The sequence below is a fragment of the Pelophylax lessonae genome (assembly GCF_965119305.1).
Source record: "Pelophylax lessonae genome assembly, chromosome: 12".
In the NCBI taxonomy this organism is placed as follows: Eukaryota; Metazoa; Chordata; class Amphibia; order Anura; family Ranidae; genus Pelophylax; species Pelophylax lessonae.
The window spans coordinates 64,938,427-64,956,986 of NC_138779.1; the positions used below are offsets into that span (position 1 = coordinate 64,938,427).

Below are 18,560 nucleotides of genomic sequence, written 5' to 3' on the forward strand. Positions count from 1 at the left end.
ACTTTTAAAGTAAAATTAACAGAACTGCTTCCACTCTCTTCCATGTCCAGTATAACAATGCTAGGAATATGGCGGGGGCGATCTTATATACTGGGGGGCGTATTCACTAATGATTGGTCTAGGGACCCCCTAGTCACTCCAATCACATTCCTAGCATTCTCCTGCCCCCTCAATTGGCTTTTGCTAATGGTTCTGGCCCAATCACGGGCTTTTAAAGCCCATTTCCTGAAGCATTGCATTTTGGGCGGTTCTGGTTGCCGAATTCCGAACTTTTTGGGCAAAAAGTTCTAAATTCCGCCGAACCTCGAACACCCAATGTTCGGGCCGAACCGATGGTCGACCCGAACCGTTCGATCATCCCTACTTTTAAGTGAAGAGGAGGGGTTTGGGGTCTTTTAGACCCCAAGATCCCTCCACAACAGTACCGGTCAAGTGTAAATATAGAAAAAAAAATGAAATGTACAAAAATATCGTCCAATAACGGCCAATACCGATATTCAATGGCCAAAATGTTGGTATCGGCAACGAAAATCTGGAATTAGGTGGACAGGGAGCTCTGGTCGATCACTAATATAGTGTACCTATGTGTGTTTGTTATACATTCCATTCCAAACCATAGGGCATTAATAGATTAATGTACTTAGCACTTCAGCTTTGATATTTGCACTACTATACTGAAATAAAACTGACACTTCTGAGTGTTCTTAAAAAGATGAATATTAAGGAAAGAAAATTAAATAGGAAACAACTTTTTGATTCTTAGAACTTACATCACTGCTTATGTTGTCGACTATTACAGCAGAAGACTTTACATGATCTTTTTCAGCTTTGGACCACACACCTACTTGCTCTGGTAATGGGCTTTGTACCAAACAGAGTAACATATGGGATTCAACAATAATATCTAAAGAAGGAAATCAGAGAGAGGTAACTAGCACAAAGGAATTTTATTTGTAGAAGGTAAAATGCCAATAATGAATACATGGAATAGACTGAGATGCATACCAAAAGGACAAACATTAAAAAGGATGACACGAGGCACCTTGCTTACCAGCTTAGCAGCTAATACTCCCCAGGCTATATCGGAATTGATACAAACTAAATTTTTAAAGTGGTTGCAAACCCTTACATATACCCAGTGAATTGACTTTCCTTAGGTCATAAATAGAAATGTACCAAATCTTCCTGCATAAGTTGTACCTGCTTATCTGCAGTCTTCTTCTCTCTACATCTGTTTCAAGATCAGAATTTATAAAGCTGGTCTGAGCTGTCAGAAAAAAAGAGGCAGAGAGGTGATGTTACACTCTGCAGAGCATAGTGAGGAGAACTCTGAGAGATTATTGGAGGGGAGGGATACCCCCCCCCCCCTTCACACAGCTCACAGGAACAAAGCTAAGGCTGTCAATCAGCTGGAGTTCCCTTCCCTGTCATTTTTTTTTCTCTTGGTGTCACAAAAATTTATCAGAAGTGACTCATGCTAATAGCAGAGGAAGGAAGCAGCAGACAGAAATGACACTTAGTGCCCTGGATTTACACTATAGAGGGATATGCTTTGTTCATATTTCATGTCTGAGGTTTGCAACCACTTTAAAAAGAGGGAGGTCTAGATATATGTAAAGTCCAGATGTTTGTTATATTTAAGGCCAGCCATAGACGGTTCGAATCTCGGCAGAAATTTGAACCATTAATAGATAGGGTAATTATACCGCCACTACAATAATCACTGGCTTCCTATGCCCCCCTCCCCCCCCAGCTGGGAGAAGACAATTGCTTGGGAGGAGGGATTCCCCTGTCAACACTGTCAGTGTTGATGGAGAAATTGTGCAAATTTCTTTCCTGCAACCCATGGTTGCGGAAAAGAAATGTGCACCGCCTATGGCCTGCCTTAATGTGACCAGGTATCAATTCTTACCCTGCATTTGCTGTATAGCAGAATTTAGACTGTGATGGGCAAGACCTGTGGCTGTTACTTATTTTCAGCAGAAAAATCAGATCTTCTTCCCTGCCAGACAGGGGTGTGCTATTTGCCAGTGCTATAAAACATTTCAGGACTTTACTGAATGGTAAAACTGCCCCCTATACAGTATTTATTTCATCTGTGTAGATTTTTGCATGGAACTTAGTTTCAATCATTTTGCTTTTGTGACTTACTGTATAAAATTGAACAGGTCACCTGAACCTTTTTTTTTTTTTTTATTGTGTTCATTTATTTAATTATGTTTAATTTATCAAATGCATTGCAAAGTATGCAAATACAGTGGACTAGAAAAATATTCAAAAAATAAATAATTACATACAAAAAATCTCCATGGAAGGAGCAATTGAAACATATAGATACAGAGTATAGTACTGTAAGGTTACTGAGAGCCCAAAAACCATCCCAACCTGCTTTAACAAAGGAAACCAAAAGAAAAGAAAGCACACCAACATACAGTACATACACCATTCACACCAATGCCACCCCGCCTCCCCAATATTTAAAAGGAGAGCTAAAAAGCCCATGTCAATTGTACCAGCAAGCCAACAAAAATAGAATTATCATACCCCAAATTACAAATGTTGAGACTCAGGGATATATTTCCAAAAAGATTCCACTATGTCGCGCTAGGGCTGCCAAATTTGTGAGAACTTCTTGGAGGAGGCCTGACCCTTAAAGGTCAACCTAAAGTCAAGTAGATCTTTATTTGACAACTGATCTTTAAAAAAACATTTTGTATGATAGACACAAACTGCTCACCGGAGAAACTTGGTCTTTTATTCGGGTTTTGATTCCAACATCTCTGCATCAGGTCAATCATCTGCTGACATTCCACAGGTCCATCCTCAGAAATATCATTTAATGGAGGTCTCTGCCCAGCTGCGACTTTCACAATGACAGTCATCATGCTGTTACCTAAAGAAAGTGAGATTTCTATGTATTATCATTAAATGTAAGCCATTAAAGTGAAACTGTCACTACAAAGAAAAAGGCTACAAAAGATTGCCTTCAAAGGAAGATGATCAATACTTATCTCTATGGGTAAACAGTGACTCAGATCATTGCTGCATTCAATAACAATGGCAAAGGAAGTGTTTTTAGCACAGAGCTGGATCATCAACAAGGAAACTAAAGCAGGTGCCTAGGGCATGGGGATGGCTAATGGACCCAGCTACAACCTTCACGCTCCTTCAATTAACCAGGATATAATGTGATTAAAGTTGTGTATTCACAAGAAGGGTATGTACTAGCAAACAGCTGATATCTTATGAAATCTTCTATGCCAGTTCAGACAATGCAAGTATGGTGGATTCTCAGTGTATTTCCTATTAATATCCATCAAAAGGATTGAAGGAGTAGAGTACACAACTTGCTTCCTGTAGTGAGGTAGGGACTGCTGGATAGAACCACAGCATGCAGCGGATGACCTGACATCTAACACTCCTGGATGTATTTCAGATTCTGAGGATATTTCAGCTGCTATAGTTTACAAATACTAAGACAATTCAAGTAACTACCTAGATAATCTCCTGCTTACATGGTTCTTGACTGCATTTCTCCTTAGATTTACTTATTTTTAAAAAACTGTGACCTATCATGTGATTTTAGCAGGTAGACCCTTCTATTCAAGAAATAGAATGTGACTGCAGGCAAGAGAGAATCAAAGAATATCATGTGTCAGTAGGTATTCTGCAATGATGTTTTCTAAAATCCTTGATATATGCACTGATCAGCTATAACATTAAGATTACTGGTTGGGTTGAGCGAACCCGGACTGTATTGTTCGGGATCGTACCGGACTTTTGGGTATTCGGTACCCGGACACGGACCCGAACATTTCACTGTATGTTCGGGATACAGTACGTTGTTCGGTAATGTTATTTCATGTTTTGGCGCGGTTTTAATGTTTTAATGGTGCGGTTTCAACAAGCGTTTTACTAGTGTGCCCTTAGAAGCCATCACAGCCATGCCTACTAATGGCATGACTGTAATTGGCCAGTGCAGCATGTGACCCAGCCTCTATATAAGCTGGAGACACATAGCGCCGCGCGCGTCACTTTGCTCTAACTAAACTATGGACAGGTTCCTGCTGCTGCTGAGGGAGAGATAGGAGATTATTGTAGGGGGAGGCTGGAGATTGCTTTTAGGGAAAGAATAGGAAGAGTCTTCTTTAATCAGACAGCGATCTACATTTATTTTTTTGGGTGGAGGTGCAGTGCACAATCTTTTGCCCTGACCTGAGCCCAGTGAGGAAGAGGGAGAAAAAAAAAACTTTCATCAGTCAGTTAGGTGGGTGGCGTGCGTCGTGCAGCGGCCATGTAATACAAGCTCAGAGCATATGTGTCTGCTTAATCTGGATTTAAAAAAGAAAAAAACTTTTTTCCTTCATATTTTACCTTGACATAGAGTGTTTAGACACTGCTTTTCTAATCTGCTCTTCAAAAAGCACCAATTTAAGAGGAAAATATTTTTTTTTCAGTTTTTAGGGAAAAAAATATTTTTCAGTTTTTCATTCAAATGGGTTTTTTTTATTCAATAGCGGAATAGAACAACAACAGTATCCAACCTATTAGGCATACGGCGTGTAGCAGCCATGTAATGCAAGCTCAGTGCATATGTGGTTGCTTAATCTGGATTTAAAAAAAAAAAAAAAAACTTTTTTCCTTCATATTTTACTGTGACTTACAGCATTTAGACACTGCAGTTCTAATCTGCTATCCAACAAGCACCAATTAAAGAGGTTGTAAACCCATTAAAATGTTTTTTCCTGGCAGTCTCCATGGCAGCCTACGTGTGGGGTTAACCCCGCCTCCTCTCCAATGGTATAGGACCCCCCTCTATAAATTTCAGCTTGCAGGCACAGCCAGTGTTCCTTTTTTGTCCTCCTCCAAGGATCAACTATTTGGATTATTTCCTGTTGGAATTTGGTCGGCTTACCTCAGAATGAAAAGTCGGTGTCTATGTCCAGGGCCCAGCCACGGGCGGGTGAGTGACATTTCAAAATCCCCTTTGGCTGATAACTGTGCGGTGCTTCGGATGGCCGACGGATATCCTGACAGGGTCTGAAGATTTGTCTCCTCCATGGCAGTGTTTTTGTTATGTTTGTTTGTCTCCAAACTATCTTTCTTTGCTATCCCTGGTGGCCCAATGGCGGCTGGAACGCTCCGTGCGTTCCAGCCATCTCCTTCCTGCTTCCCCTCCGCTCAGTCCGGCGGACGCATGCGCTGTATGGTAATGGAGCTCCGCTCGCTGCCTGCGCATGCGCACTTCGCCGCGATCGGAAGCGAGGCCTGGTCCGCGCATGCGCACTTGCGATCACGGCCGGCCATCGCTGACGTCATCCTGGCGCGGAAATTTAAACGCCTGTCAGCTCCAGAGCATTTGGGAATGCACTGTGGGCATAGCGACGTCTTCCCGGTACCTTGTCCGTTTGTTTACCAGGTATGTGGGGACCGGATGCTGCATACCTTTTTGTGGTATGCAGGGGGGGGGGAGAGCGGTTGGATGCATATTAGGACAACACCTGAATGTTCCTTATTGCTTTGTAGTGATCCCTGTATGCTCTACTTCCTAGTGAGTTTGTGGTTTTGCCTGAAACATGGATCCTGCTTCACCGCCCTCTTGTGGCCAGCCCTCTCACAACAGGTGAGTGCTGGTACATTTAGAGGGATATGAAGGGAGGGATGCTGGCTCATGATTCATGGCTAAATCCTGTGTCTCCCTGGATTTCTCTTTCTCCCAGCTCCTCCAGGTCTGGTCAAGAAAGAGACCCTGTCAGGCCACGAAGAGAATCATCTTCAAGGTCAAGACGCCGTGAGTCTCCATCAGGGAGCAGACATGAGAGGAGACGCTCACATTCCTCCTCCAGACACCGCACACACCGCCACAGTAGCCATACGGCCCAGAGAGCCTGTTGGGGTTGTGGGGCGCATGTCCCGGAGGACAAGTCCCTTTGCGAGCCCTGTTTCGCTCGTGCAGCTGGTGAAAGAGAGTCTGAAGATCAGAGATTGGAATCCCTGGTGAAACGGATTGTCCAACAATCCATGAAAGAGTGGAATGCTAGTCCCACACCTGGATCTGCTACTCCCAGCTCTCCTGCTGATGCTCCTGAAGAGCAAGGTCCCTCTCAGCCAAGCTTCACTTCCGGGAAATCCTCAGAGAGCGATTCGGAAGAAGAGGAAGGTGCAGTTGGGGGTTTTGATTTTGCCCTTGTTGCACCTCTCATAAGAGCAGTCAAAGAGGCTCTGAAATGGGAAGATCCCAGTACCCCACAAGTAAAACAGAGAAGGTTTTTCAAACATTTGGGGAAAGAGCGGCTAAACTTTCCGCTCCTGTCAGAATTGAAGGATGTCATCCTAGAAGAGTGGAGTAAAGGGGACAGCAAGACCTCCTTATCCTCCAAACTGTCCAAGTTGTATCCTTTTAAATCGGAAGAAGTCAGTCACCTGGAATCAGCTCCTCTGGTTGATGCTGCAGTTTCCAGACTGGCTAAACACGTTACACTCCCGCTGGATAATGCGGTGTCCTTTAAAGACCCTCTGGATAGGAAGATGGACTTGGATTTAAAAAGAATTTATGTCACAGCCGGTGCGGCTTGTAAACCTGTGCTAGCACTAGCAGCCATGTCTAAGGCCATGGAAACCTGGGTTTCTGATGTTGAACTAAAATTAAGAAGTGTGTCTGAAGATGCAGTAGAGAACTCTCCTGTTCAGGAACTGAAGTTAGCTTCTGTGTTTCTTGGAGAAGCATCCATTGATGTGTTACGTCTCTTATCCAGATCCATGTTGGCTTCTGTCACAGCCAAACGGGCCCTGTGGTTGCGTCCCTGGCTGGCAGACCCAGCCTCTAAACAGGCTTGGTGCAAAATCCCTTTTGAAGGTTCCTCTTTATTTGGAAACAAATTGGATAATGCAATTACTAAAGTGACGGGTGGAAAGTCAGGTCTCCTTCCCCAAGATAGGCGCCTCTTTGGCCCTAAGAAGCAGCAACCAAGAAAGCAGTTTGCAGAGCGATCAAAGGATGCCCGCTCATATAGGCCTGGGCGAGATTACAGGAGAAATTGGAAGAGCAGCCAAGCATCCTCTCGTAAGCCGGTCAGAGGCTCAGCACCTTCCGGTCAAGAAACCTCGAAGTCCTTTTGAGATTGGGCCCGTTCAGACATGCCAGGTGGGGGCACGCCTGCTCCACTTTCAGCGTGTCTGGGCGGCCTCAATCTCAGACTTCTGGACCATCAGGACAGTGTCCACAGGACACACATGGACTTTCTCAACAGATCCCGTGTCCAGATTTATTCCCACTCGCTTGCCTTCTCAGGACGAGAAAAGAAACGTTTTGCTCGACTATGTAAGCACTTTGGTAGCTCAGGGCGCAATAATTCCGGTGCCCGTGCAGGAAAGATTCCAAGGCGTGTACTCGCCCCTCTTTCTAGTACAGAAGAAGAATGGATCCTGGCGCCCTGTGATAGATCTCACCTATCTCAACAGGTTTATCAAGAACGAAAAGTTCAAAATGGAAACCTTATCTACTATCCAGAAAGCAGTACTTCCAGGAGACTGGCTAGTGTCAATAGATCTCAAAGACGCGTATTTCCATGTGCCTATAGCAGTAAACTTCCACAAGTACCTTTGTTTCGCGGTAGAACATCAACACTTCCAGTTCATCTGCCTTCCTTTTGGCCTGTCCACATCCCCAAGGGTGTTTTCCAAGGTCCTTCTAGCTGTGGTGGCTCTAATCAGAACAAAGGGTGTACGTCTACATCACTACTTGGACGATCTTCTACTGTTGTCACAAGACCGGGATCAACTTTTGTTCCACAGGGACCTGGTCACTACAACTCTCATGGAGTTCGGGTGGTTGTTGAATCTTCAAAAAAGTCATCTGGAGCCCTCTCAACATCTGGTCTATCTAGGGGCTCAATTCAACACCGTTCAGAATACACTTTCTCTGCCTCTAGAGAAAATCCCGGTGGTTCGGGAGAGGATCCTTCCAGCCCTCTCATCCTCTTTTCTGACGGCATCCCAGTGTCTCAAGATCATCGGCACAATGGTTTCGACGGCCCCTATGGTCAAGTGGGCACTGTGGCGAATGCGGCCCTTTCAGAGGGGCTTCCTTCGGCAGTGGAATCCGGAAGATCACGATCAGTATATCTTTATTTCCCACAGCATGAGGAGCAGCTTATTTTGGTGGCTCCAACGCAAGAACCTGCTCAATTGCCATTCTCTAGTCCCCATCACATGGGTCATCATTACAACCGACGCCAGCAACTCTGGCTGGGGAGCCCATTGCATGACAGAGGTGGCTCAAGGGAAATGGCCCCCGCAAGCCCACTCCCCGGTTTCCAACGTCCTGGAGCTTCGTGCGGCTTTTCTAGCTCTTCAAGCTTTCCATCATCTAATAGAAGGCAAATCCGTACTTCTTCGAATGGACAACACCACGGCAGTGGCTTATGTGAAAAGACAGGGCGGTACCAGGAGTCTCTCCCTTCTTCAAGAAGTAGACCCAATCATGACATGGGCCCAAGCCCATCTGTCCAACATCTCGGCGGCCTACATTCCGGGGCCACAGAATGTTCAGGCAGATTTCCTTTCCAGAGTTCAGTTGAATCACAACGAGTGGTCTCTCCACATAGACTCATTCAAGTGGATTCTGTCCCTAGGGGTCTCACCAGAAGTAGACCTGTTTGCATCTCCATGCAACCACAAGCTAGTCCGGTACTTCACACTCAGCAAGTGTCACCAAGCATGCGGAACGGATGCTCTGACCGACAGATGGGAATTCAGCAGGGCATATGCTTTTCCCCCATTTCCCATCATCCTCAGATTTCTTCAGAGACTCCAAGCAGAAGATGTGGAGATCGTCATGGTAGCCCCTCACTGGCCGAACAGGCCCTGGTTCCCACTTCTCCTGCAACTCAGCTATCGGAGCCCGATTCCCCTGCCCATCAAACCAGACCTTCTCTCGCAGGGAACAACATTACACCCCTGCCCCGCCTTGCTCAGGTTAACGGTCTGGTTCTTGAGAGGGAGAGGTTGGAGTCACTCGGATGCCCTCCTGGGGCAATCCCTACTTTAATGAACTCTAGGAGACCTAGCACGAACAGAGTTTACTGTAGAGTCTGGTCTAGATTCTTGGAATTCACGTACCCGGAGGGAAATCATTCCCTGAATTTCGGAGTTCAAGAAGTCCTGAAGTTCCTTCAAGCAGGTCTGGATAAGTCCCTATCAGTTGGGACTCTCAGGGTGCAAATATCAGCCTTATCGGTGTTCTCAGGGTTCTCCTGGGCCAAGCATATACTCATACAACAATTCTTCAAAGGTGCGGTCAGACTCAGACCTCAGAGGAAGCCAAGGTTCCCAAAATGGGACCTTCCCCTTGTCCTTAACGTCCTTTCAAGATCTAGTTTGTCGGACTCCATTAAAGATCTTACCATTAAAACAGCCTTTTTAGTAGCAATCACTTCAGCTAAAAGAGTTTCTGAGATCAGTTCTCTTGGTTATAAAGAACCTTTTCTCACGTTTTTCCCGGACCGAGTAGTCCTAATTCCGATGCTCAATTCCAATCCGAAGGTATCATCGGTTTTTCATGAGAACCAGGAGATTGTACTTCCTACCTTTCGTTCTTCAGAGGATAATGAACCTCATCCCTTGGATGTAGGGAAAACTCTTATGGAATATCTCCAGTCAACGTCTTCTTTCAGACAATCGGATAATCTCTTCGTCCTTTTCTCAGGCAAGAATAGAGGGAAACGGGCCTCGTCAAGGTCCATTGCGGCCTGGATTGTGTCTGCCATTCAGCGAGCTTTCTGTGTAGAGGGTTTGGCTCCTCCGGAGGCGGTGACAGCCCACTCGACGAGAAGCATCTCAACGTCCTGGGCGGCTTCACATCATGTTGCACCAGAAGTAGTCTGCAGAGCAGCTTCATGGTCTTCTGTAAATACGTTCATGACACATTATTGTGTGGAGCCAGCCTCCTTATCTTCAGTTAATTTTGGCTTGACTGTTTTGTCTGCTAATAATTTGAAGTAAAATTTGATTTGAAACATTCCCACCCGTGTTTTTTGGGCTAGTTATTTCCCACACGTAGGCTGCCATGGAGACTGCCAGGAAAACGGAAAATTCCTATCATACTTACCGTAATTTTCCTTTCCTGGTGGTCTCCATGGCAGCCGGAGTTCCCACCCTCTGGTCTTGGATTCGGCTAAGATATGGAACACTGGCTGTGCCTGCAAGCTGAAATTTATAGAGGGGGGTCCTATACCATTGGAGAGGAGGCGGGGTTAACCCCACACGTAGGCTGCCATGGAGACCACCAGGAAAGGAAAATTACGGTAAGTATGATAGGAATTTTCCGTTTTTTCAACTTGAAAGAGAAGCACATAATGAGCTAGTATGCATCGCATAACAGCTCATTATGTAATACTTACCTTAGAACGAGCCCCCGCCGTGCCGCCCGCTTACCTGTATGACGGGCGACATGTTCAGTCGCCTGTCTTCCGGGAACGCGGCATCTGGCCATCTGATTGGCCGGAGCCGCGGTGATGTCACTCCCACGCACGCGCACGGGAGCCAACGGTCAGGGCACGGGGCTCTGAAGGAATGGCACCAGCGGCCATTCCTTCAGAGCGCATGCGCCAGTGATGTCACTGGCTGCATGTAAGGTAAATATCTCCTAAACGGTACATGTTTAGGAGATATTTACAGTACCTATAGGTAAGCCTTATCATCAAATCTTATCATGCAAATCTACTCTTCAAAAATCACCAAAGGGAAAAATAAAAATTTTTCATTCATACGTTACAGTGAGATACACCCATTGGATAATGCTGTTGTATTCCGCTTTGCAATAAAAACGCATTTAGGGGAAAAATAATAATTTGCAGCCTAGTCTGCATATGATACAGTGAGATACACCCATTGGATACTGCTGTTGTATTCCGCTTATCAATAAAAACCCATTTAGGGGAAAAAAAATGAATTGCGGCCTAGTCTGCATATGTTACAGTGAGATACACTCATTGGATACTGTTGTTGTATTCCGCTTATCAATAAAAACCCATTTAGGGGAAAAAAAATTAATTGCGGCCTAGTCTGCATATGTTACAGTGAGATACACTCATTGGATACTGTTGTTGTATTCCGCTTTCCAATAAAAACCTATTTAGGGTAAAAAAATTAAATTGCAGGCTAGTCTGCATATGTTACAGTGAGATACATCCATTGGATACTGCTGTTGTATTCCGCTTTGCAATAAAAACCCATTTAGGGGAAAAAAAATTAATTGCGGCCTAGTCTGCATATGTTACAGTGAAATACACCCATTGGATACTGTTGTTGTATTCCACTTTGCAATAAAAACCCATTTAGGGGAAAAAAAATTAATTGCGGCCTAGTCTGCATATGTTACAGTGAGATACACCCATTGGATACTGCTGTTGTATTCCGCTTAACAATAAAAACGAATTTAGGGGAAAAACATTTAATTGCGGCCTAGTCTGCATATGTTACAGTGAGATACACCCTTTGGATACTGTTGTTGTATTCCGCTTATCAATAAACACCCATTTAGGGGAAGATCCAAAATTAGATAAATATAAGGATAAGGTCAAATAAGGGAAGTGGCCTGGGTCATGGTGCTGCTGGTGGAGCTATTGCAAGGAGAGGACATGGTTGATCTGTGTCAGCTACATGCACAAGTGAAACACCTTCCTCAGGTGTGAGTAGGCGACAGAACCTGCAGCAGTATTTGGCAGGGCCTAATGTGCCTCTACAGATGTTGAGGCCAGAACAAGTACAGACAATAGTAGATTGGGTTGCTGACAGTGCCTCCAGTTCCTTCACATTGTCTCCCACCCAGTCTTCTGCTGAAAGGTCAGAGTTGGCACCTGCAGCCGATGCCCATCAATCTTTCACCTCACCCCCTTGCAAATCAGCCAAGCAGTCTGAGCCCCAAGTCATGCAGCAGTCTCTTCTTCTTTTTGATGACTCTGTTAGCATGGTTTCCCAGGGCCATCCACCTAGCCCTGCCCCAGAAGTGGAAGAGATTGAGTGCACCAATGCCCAACCACTTATGTCTCAAGATGAGTACATGGGAGGACCATCGCAGCACATCTCGGATGATGACAAAACACAGGTGCCAACTGCTGCGGAATTCCGAATTGTGGAGACCGACAAGGAGGGCAGGGGTGAAGACTGGGTAGAAGACAATGTGGAGGACGATGAGGTCCTCAACCCCACATGGAATGAACATCATGCAGGTGACCTGAGTAGTTTGGAGGAAGAGGCGGTGGTTGCACAGAGCCACCAGCACAGCAGAAGAGGGAGCAGGGTGCAAAAGCGGAGCGGCCGTGCCCTAGACACTACGCCTGCTACTGCCCAACACAGCAAGGGACCGTGCACACCAAAGCCAGCTCAAAGGAGTTCCCTAGCATGGCAGTTCTTCAGACAATGTGATGATGACAGCACACGAGTGGTTTGCAAGCTGTGCAATTAGAGCCTGAAGCAAGGCATAAACCTTCTCAACCTGAGCACAACCTTTATGACCAGGCATCTAAGTGCAAAGCATGAGCTGCAGTGGAGTAGACACCTCAAAAACCAAGAAAGGTCTCTGGCTCCTCCTGCTTCCTCTTCTGCTGCAGTCTCGGCCTCTTCATCCACCTCTGTAGTGACAGTTGCACCTGCCACCCCGCAAACAGAGGATCCACCAGCAACACCACCACCTGGGTCACCAAAACCATCTCCACCATGTCCCATGGAAGCGTTCAGCTTTCTATCTCCCAAACACTGGAGTGGAAGAGGAAGTACCCCCCTACCCACCCGCGATCCCTGGCCCTGAATGCCAGCATTTCAAAATTCCTGGCCTTTAACCACTTTACCCCCAGCCACTGTGCTGCTACTGCGGGACAGTGGCTCGTTCCCGTCCAGCGAGGTAGGCCTACGTCGCTGGACTCCTCCCCCTGTAGGCGGCGCTCGCGCGCCGCCGGAGGCGTGCTCCCGCTGTTTTCATTCACAGCGGCTGCTCTGCCCCGATCATCGGGAAATCGAGTGAGGAGATCCGCCCGCCTGTGTAAACAGAGCGGGCGGATCTCCTAAGTGACAGGGACTGACAGATCGGAGTGTTCAGCATAGCTGAACATCCGATCTGTCCTTCTGTCACTCAGTCACCTCCCCCTCCACACGTCAGTAAGCACCAGGCATACATTAACCCCTCCCTCTCCAATAAAATTAACCCCTTCACTGCCAGTGTCATTTTTACAGTAACAGTGCATATTTATAGCACTGATTACTGCAGTAATGTCACTGGTACACCCAAAAGTGTCAAAAATGTAATTCAAGGGTCTGATCTGTCCACTGCAATGTCGCAAAAAAAAGGACGTAAATTTTGTTTTGGTACGGAGTCGCACGACCGCGCAATTGTCAGTTAAAGTTGCACAGCGCAGAATCGTAAAAAGTGGCCTGGACGTAAGACAGCAAAATCCTCCGGTGGTAAAGTGGTTAAAATGCTGTCATTCCGTCTGGTGGAGATGCAGAGTTTTAAAAGCCTTAAGGCGGTGGCTGTCCCACAGTACGTCGTGCCCAGCCACCACTACTTTTCCGGGCAAACCATCCCTTCCCTGCACAACCAAGTGGGTGACAAAATCAGGTGTGCATTGCTCAACGCAATCTGTGGCAAGGTCCACCTAACTACGTATACGTGGACCAGTAAGCACGGTCAGGGACGTTATATCTCCCTAACAGCACACTGGGTAAATGCAGTGGTGGCTGGGCCTGAGGCAAGTAGCAGTTTGGCACATGTCCTTCCACCACCGAGGACTGCAGTGCGCTTCAGTTTGCCTCCTGTTCCTAACTCCTCCTACTCCACTTCCTCATCCTCTACCGCCTCCTCATCCGGTCAGCGTAACACCTTCACCACCAACTTCAGCACAGCCAGGTGTAAATGACAGCAGGCAGTTTTAAAACTTGCCTGTTTGGGGGAAAAACCACACACCGCGCAGGAGTTGTGGAGGGGTTTTCAACAGCAGACCGATGAGTGGTTGGTGCCAGTGAGCCTCAAGCCCCGCCTGGTGGTGTGCGATAATGGGCAAAATCTCGTAGCAGCTCTGGGCCTAGCCGGTTTGACACATATCCCTTGCCTGGTGCATATGCTGAATTTGGTGCTGCAGAGGTTCCTTAGAAATGACCCCGATATGTCAGAGCTGCTGCAGAAAGTGTGGGCCGTCTTTGCGCACTTTCGGCGTTCTCACCCTGCTGCTGCTTGCCTGTCAGCGCTGCAACCTAACTTCGGCCTTCCCGCTCACCGCCTCATATGTGGCGTGCCCACAAGGTGGAACTCCACCTTGCACATGCTGGCCAGGCTGTGCGAGCAGCAGCAGGCCATAGTGGAGTTTCAGCTGCATCACACACGCGTGAGTCGCTCTGCGGAACAGCACCACTTCACCACCAATAACTGGGCCTCCATGCGAGACCTGTGTGCCTTGTTGCATTGTTTCAAGTACTCCACCAACATGGCCACTGCCGATGACACCATTCTCAGCTTAACTATCCCACTTCTATGCCTTCTTGAAAAAACGCTTCGGGCGATGATGGAAGAAGATGTGGCACATGATGAGGAGGAGGAGGAGAAGGAGGAAGAGGTATAATTTCCAAGGCTTTCAGGGCAGTCATTCACAAGTGGCTCTGAGGGTGGGTTCCTGCACCCACAAACGTCAGGTACACAATTGTCCAGCAGGGGCACAGTTCTGGAGGATGACGAGCATGAGGAGGAGGAGATGGAGGAGGAGATGGAGGAGGAGATGGAACCATGTTCACGGCAGGGTGGCACCCAGGCCAGCTCATGGCCATCACTGGTGCGTGGCTGGGGGGATACAGAGGACACAGAGGATACATCTCCCACAGAGGACAGCTTTTTGTTGCCTCTGGGCAGCCTGGCACACATGAGCGATTACATGCTGCAGTGTCTCCGCAATGACTGCCGAGTTTCCCACATTGTAACTTGTGCTGATTACTGGGTAGCCACACTGCTGGATACCCGTTACAAGAACAATGTACCGTCCTTAATTCCCTCACTGGAGTGTGATCGGAAGATGCGCGAGTACAAGCGCACGCTGGTAGACGCGCTGCTGCTGGCATTCCCACCTGACAGCGGGGGCACAGTGGAAGCATAAGGCCAAGGCAGAGGAGGAGGAGGAAGAGGTCGCCAACGCAGCCAGGGCACCGCCAGCACCTCAGAAGGCAGGGTTAGCATGGCCGAAATGTGGAAAAGCTTTGTCAGCACGCCACAACAAGCAGCAGCACCACTAGCTGATATGGAACGTCTTAGCAGGAGGCAGCATTTCACTAACATGTTGGAGCAGTATGTGTGCACACGCCTAGATGTACTGAATGACAGTCTTCCCCCTTCAACTTCTGGGTCTCCAAGTTGGGCACATGGCCTGAGCTTGCCCTTTATGCCTTGGAGGTGCTGGCCTGCCCTGCAGCCAGTGTATTATCTGAACGGGTATTTAGCGTTATCACAGACAAGCACAGCCGCCTGTCCAGAGCCAATCTAGACAAGCTCACGTTCATTAAAATGAACCAGGCATGGATCCCACAGGACTTATCCATACCTTGTGCAGAATAGACATGTATACCCGCCTTACCCAGCCATTGTTGTATTTGATATTTCTTACTCTTTTGGGGTGTACCCTAATTTAAAAAAAAATGTAATTAAAAACCAAAACCATTGTTGGCTACCTCGTCCTCCTCCTCCACCGCCGCCGCCGCTTCCATCTACACCGCCATATCCACCGCCACCTCAACCTCCTACTCCATATGGGCCTCATTCTCCTCCTACATCATTCAAGATTATTATTTTTATTTTTATTGGCATGCTCTTAAGAAGATTTTGCTGCCATTTGCAGCCCTCTAGCCCTTTCCATGTGTTTTTTAGAGCCTTTTTAGTGCTCAAAAGTTCGGGTCACCATTGACTTCAATGGGGTTCGGGATCGGGGTAAAGTTCGGGTTAAGTCCGGGTCACGAACCCAGACTTTTTTTTCAAGTTCAGCCGGACCCGCCGAACCTGGACATCCAGGTGTTCACTCAACTCTACTGATAGGTAAAGTGAATAACATTGATTATCGCTTTACAATGTCATCTGAAAGTTGGTTAATATATTAGGCAACAAGTAAACTTTTTTTTCCTTTAAGTTGATGTGTTGAAAGTTGAAAAAAATGGGCATTGCAGTTTATTGTGTATGAGGTTGCATAGCTGCAAACCATTCAGTGTGCCCAGGCTAACCCATGTCCACAGCCAAAAGTGCCTACAATGGGCAAATGAGCTTCAGACCGTGGAGTAATAGGAGAAGGTGACCTGGTCTGATAGAAAGCATTATTTTTTACATCATGTGGATGGTCAGGTGCATATGTGCCACGTAACTGGGGAAGAGAAGGCACCAGGATACATTATTTGAAGAAGGCAAGCCGGCAAGCCAGTAGAGGCAGTGGGATGTTTTAGGCAAAGTTCTGCTGAGGAATCCTGGTCCTGCAAATCCTGTGGATGTTACTTTGATGCGTACCACATAGCTACCTACCTGACCAAGTAAATCTCTTCATGGAAACAGTGTTCCCTGATGGCAGTGGCCTATTTCAGCAGGATAATGAATCCTGCAACAATGCAAAAATGGTTAAAGAATTATTTGAGGAACATAAAAATAAGTTTGAGGTGGTGACTTGGCCTCAAAGTTCTCCAGATCTCAATCCATTGAGCAAAGAATCTGCTACTGATTGCATTGTGCCAGATACCACAGCATGTGTCCACACCGCGATGGGACAGGGCTGTTTTGCTGGCAAAAAGAATATCTTCCCAATTTTATGTGAGTCATTTTAATGTTATGGCTGATTGGATTAGGATAAGGGAAGCACTTTTTATATTTTGTTTACTTTTTTTATTTCCTTAACAAGGCTGAAAACATGCCTACAATCTATTGTAAAGGCACAAAGTACAAGGAAAATAAAAGCTAGATTTAAGACTGATCTTAAAAACACATTTTTCCATCTTGTTCAATAAAAATTATTGAAAGCAAAAAAAAAAAAAAAAAAATTTTCCTGGAAAACTGCCACAATAACCTTGGTTAAATACAAACCACTATCACTTTCACCTTCTATTGTCTACATTACAATATAATACAAAGCTATGTCAATATGCTCCATTTTAGACAGAATGTTCTTATTCTTTTGTCTGCTTGCCAGCTATTGTATGTCATGTTGTCATTCATACATGCATTTATGTGCACTCTGTTCTCCACTTAAAAGAATGCATTGTAGACATATGTTTTTGACACAAAAGAAATGAAAAGCATGTTTACCTACAAATGGTTTCTTCTGAGTCAAAAGCTCCCAGATAACAATGGAGTAGCTGCAAGAAAAGGAAAAAGACAATATTGATGCCAGGTATGACAACTTCAGTAGTTTTTTTTCTTTGCATCCTGACCCTTTTTAGGGCAGTTCAAACTTCAGGCATGGAAATGACAAGCTGATGATTCTAAGATCATTTTGAAAAGGTATAAATTGGATATGTGAAAGGAATGAACATAATACAGAGTTCTAATTCTTAGAAAGTAAGACACTTCATTGAGGAATGATGATATTATATTAAACTTAGCAAATAATGGCAAGTACTGATTAAAAGAAATATGTACAGTATTACATGGGCTAGACATATAAAACATATACAGGCTGAAGCCCATCATATAGAAAGTCTGGATGTTTGTTTTCTGGATGAAACCCTTAAGTGGCATTCAAGTTTTTTTATTTTTTTAATAGAACATAATAATAAATTAACTTACATGTATTTGCTGTTTCTTTTAAAAAAAAAAAAATCTTACTTTCGAAAGTGTCCCCCGGCCAGGCTGACAAACTACCAGTTCTATAGTTTCCCCATAGAGTCTTGTAGCAGTCCCACTTTGTGCACACTTTCACTCTATAATAAAACTACATGTAGGGTTCTGAGTGCCACACACACAGGCAGTGCTGGGGTCACCCACAGAACAAAAGTCATGCCTCTCTTCCTCCACAGCTGAGGTTGACAGTGGCTCTTTACCCTTTTTGTCTCTTGTGCTGACAGAGTGTGCACTATTTGGAATGTTGCACAAACAGTTGTAATACAGAGAAGGGCTTCTATGGGTCTAAAGCCATTGGGGCCCTTTTAAAATGAATGGAGTTGAAAACGCTTTATGGAGACCCCAGTTGCATGATCTGTCAAAGTCATGTGGCCAGGCACCCCTTAGGGATTATTTTAACCATTGGATTGGTTTGGCAGCTCTCATGATTGGCTGACAACCATTCAGGGGTATTCCCTTTATCGCAGAGATAGGAGGTTAAAAAAGGGTGAGGGGTATGCCTGTATATCAAGAATGATGTGCCAGTGAATATGAGGGACGATATCATTAATGGAGCTAGGGAGGAGATGGAATCCCTATGGGTAGAGCTTCAAAGGGAAGATACTAAGGGGAGAGTAATTATGGGCATATGCTATAGGCCCCTCAACCAGAGGGAGGAGGGGGAGGCGGACCTCCTATCACAGCTTGGAATAGAAGCAAGGATGGGAAATGT

The 18,560-nt window shown here is 45.9% G+C and overlaps 1 protein-coding gene across 1 annotated transcript in view; it reads right to left on the bottom strand.

Moving 5' to 3' along the window:
• The window catches only part of ANKK1 (ankyrin repeat and kinase domain containing 1), a 147,862-nt gene that overhangs the window by 10,640 nt on the left and 118,662 nt on the right, over nucleotides 1-18,560 (bottom strand). The window contains exons 4-6 of the mRNA XM_082274283.1: nucleotides 17,315-17,364; nucleotides 2,738-2,893; nucleotides 771-904 (exon numbers count right to left, since the gene is read on the bottom strand). Of these exons, the coding sequence (XP_082130409.1) occupies nucleotides 771-904; nucleotides 2,738-2,893; nucleotides 17,315-17,364 (340 nt within the window). The remainder of the gene's footprint in view (nucleotides 1-770; nucleotides 905-2,737; nucleotides 2,894-17,314; nucleotides 17,365-18,560) is intronic.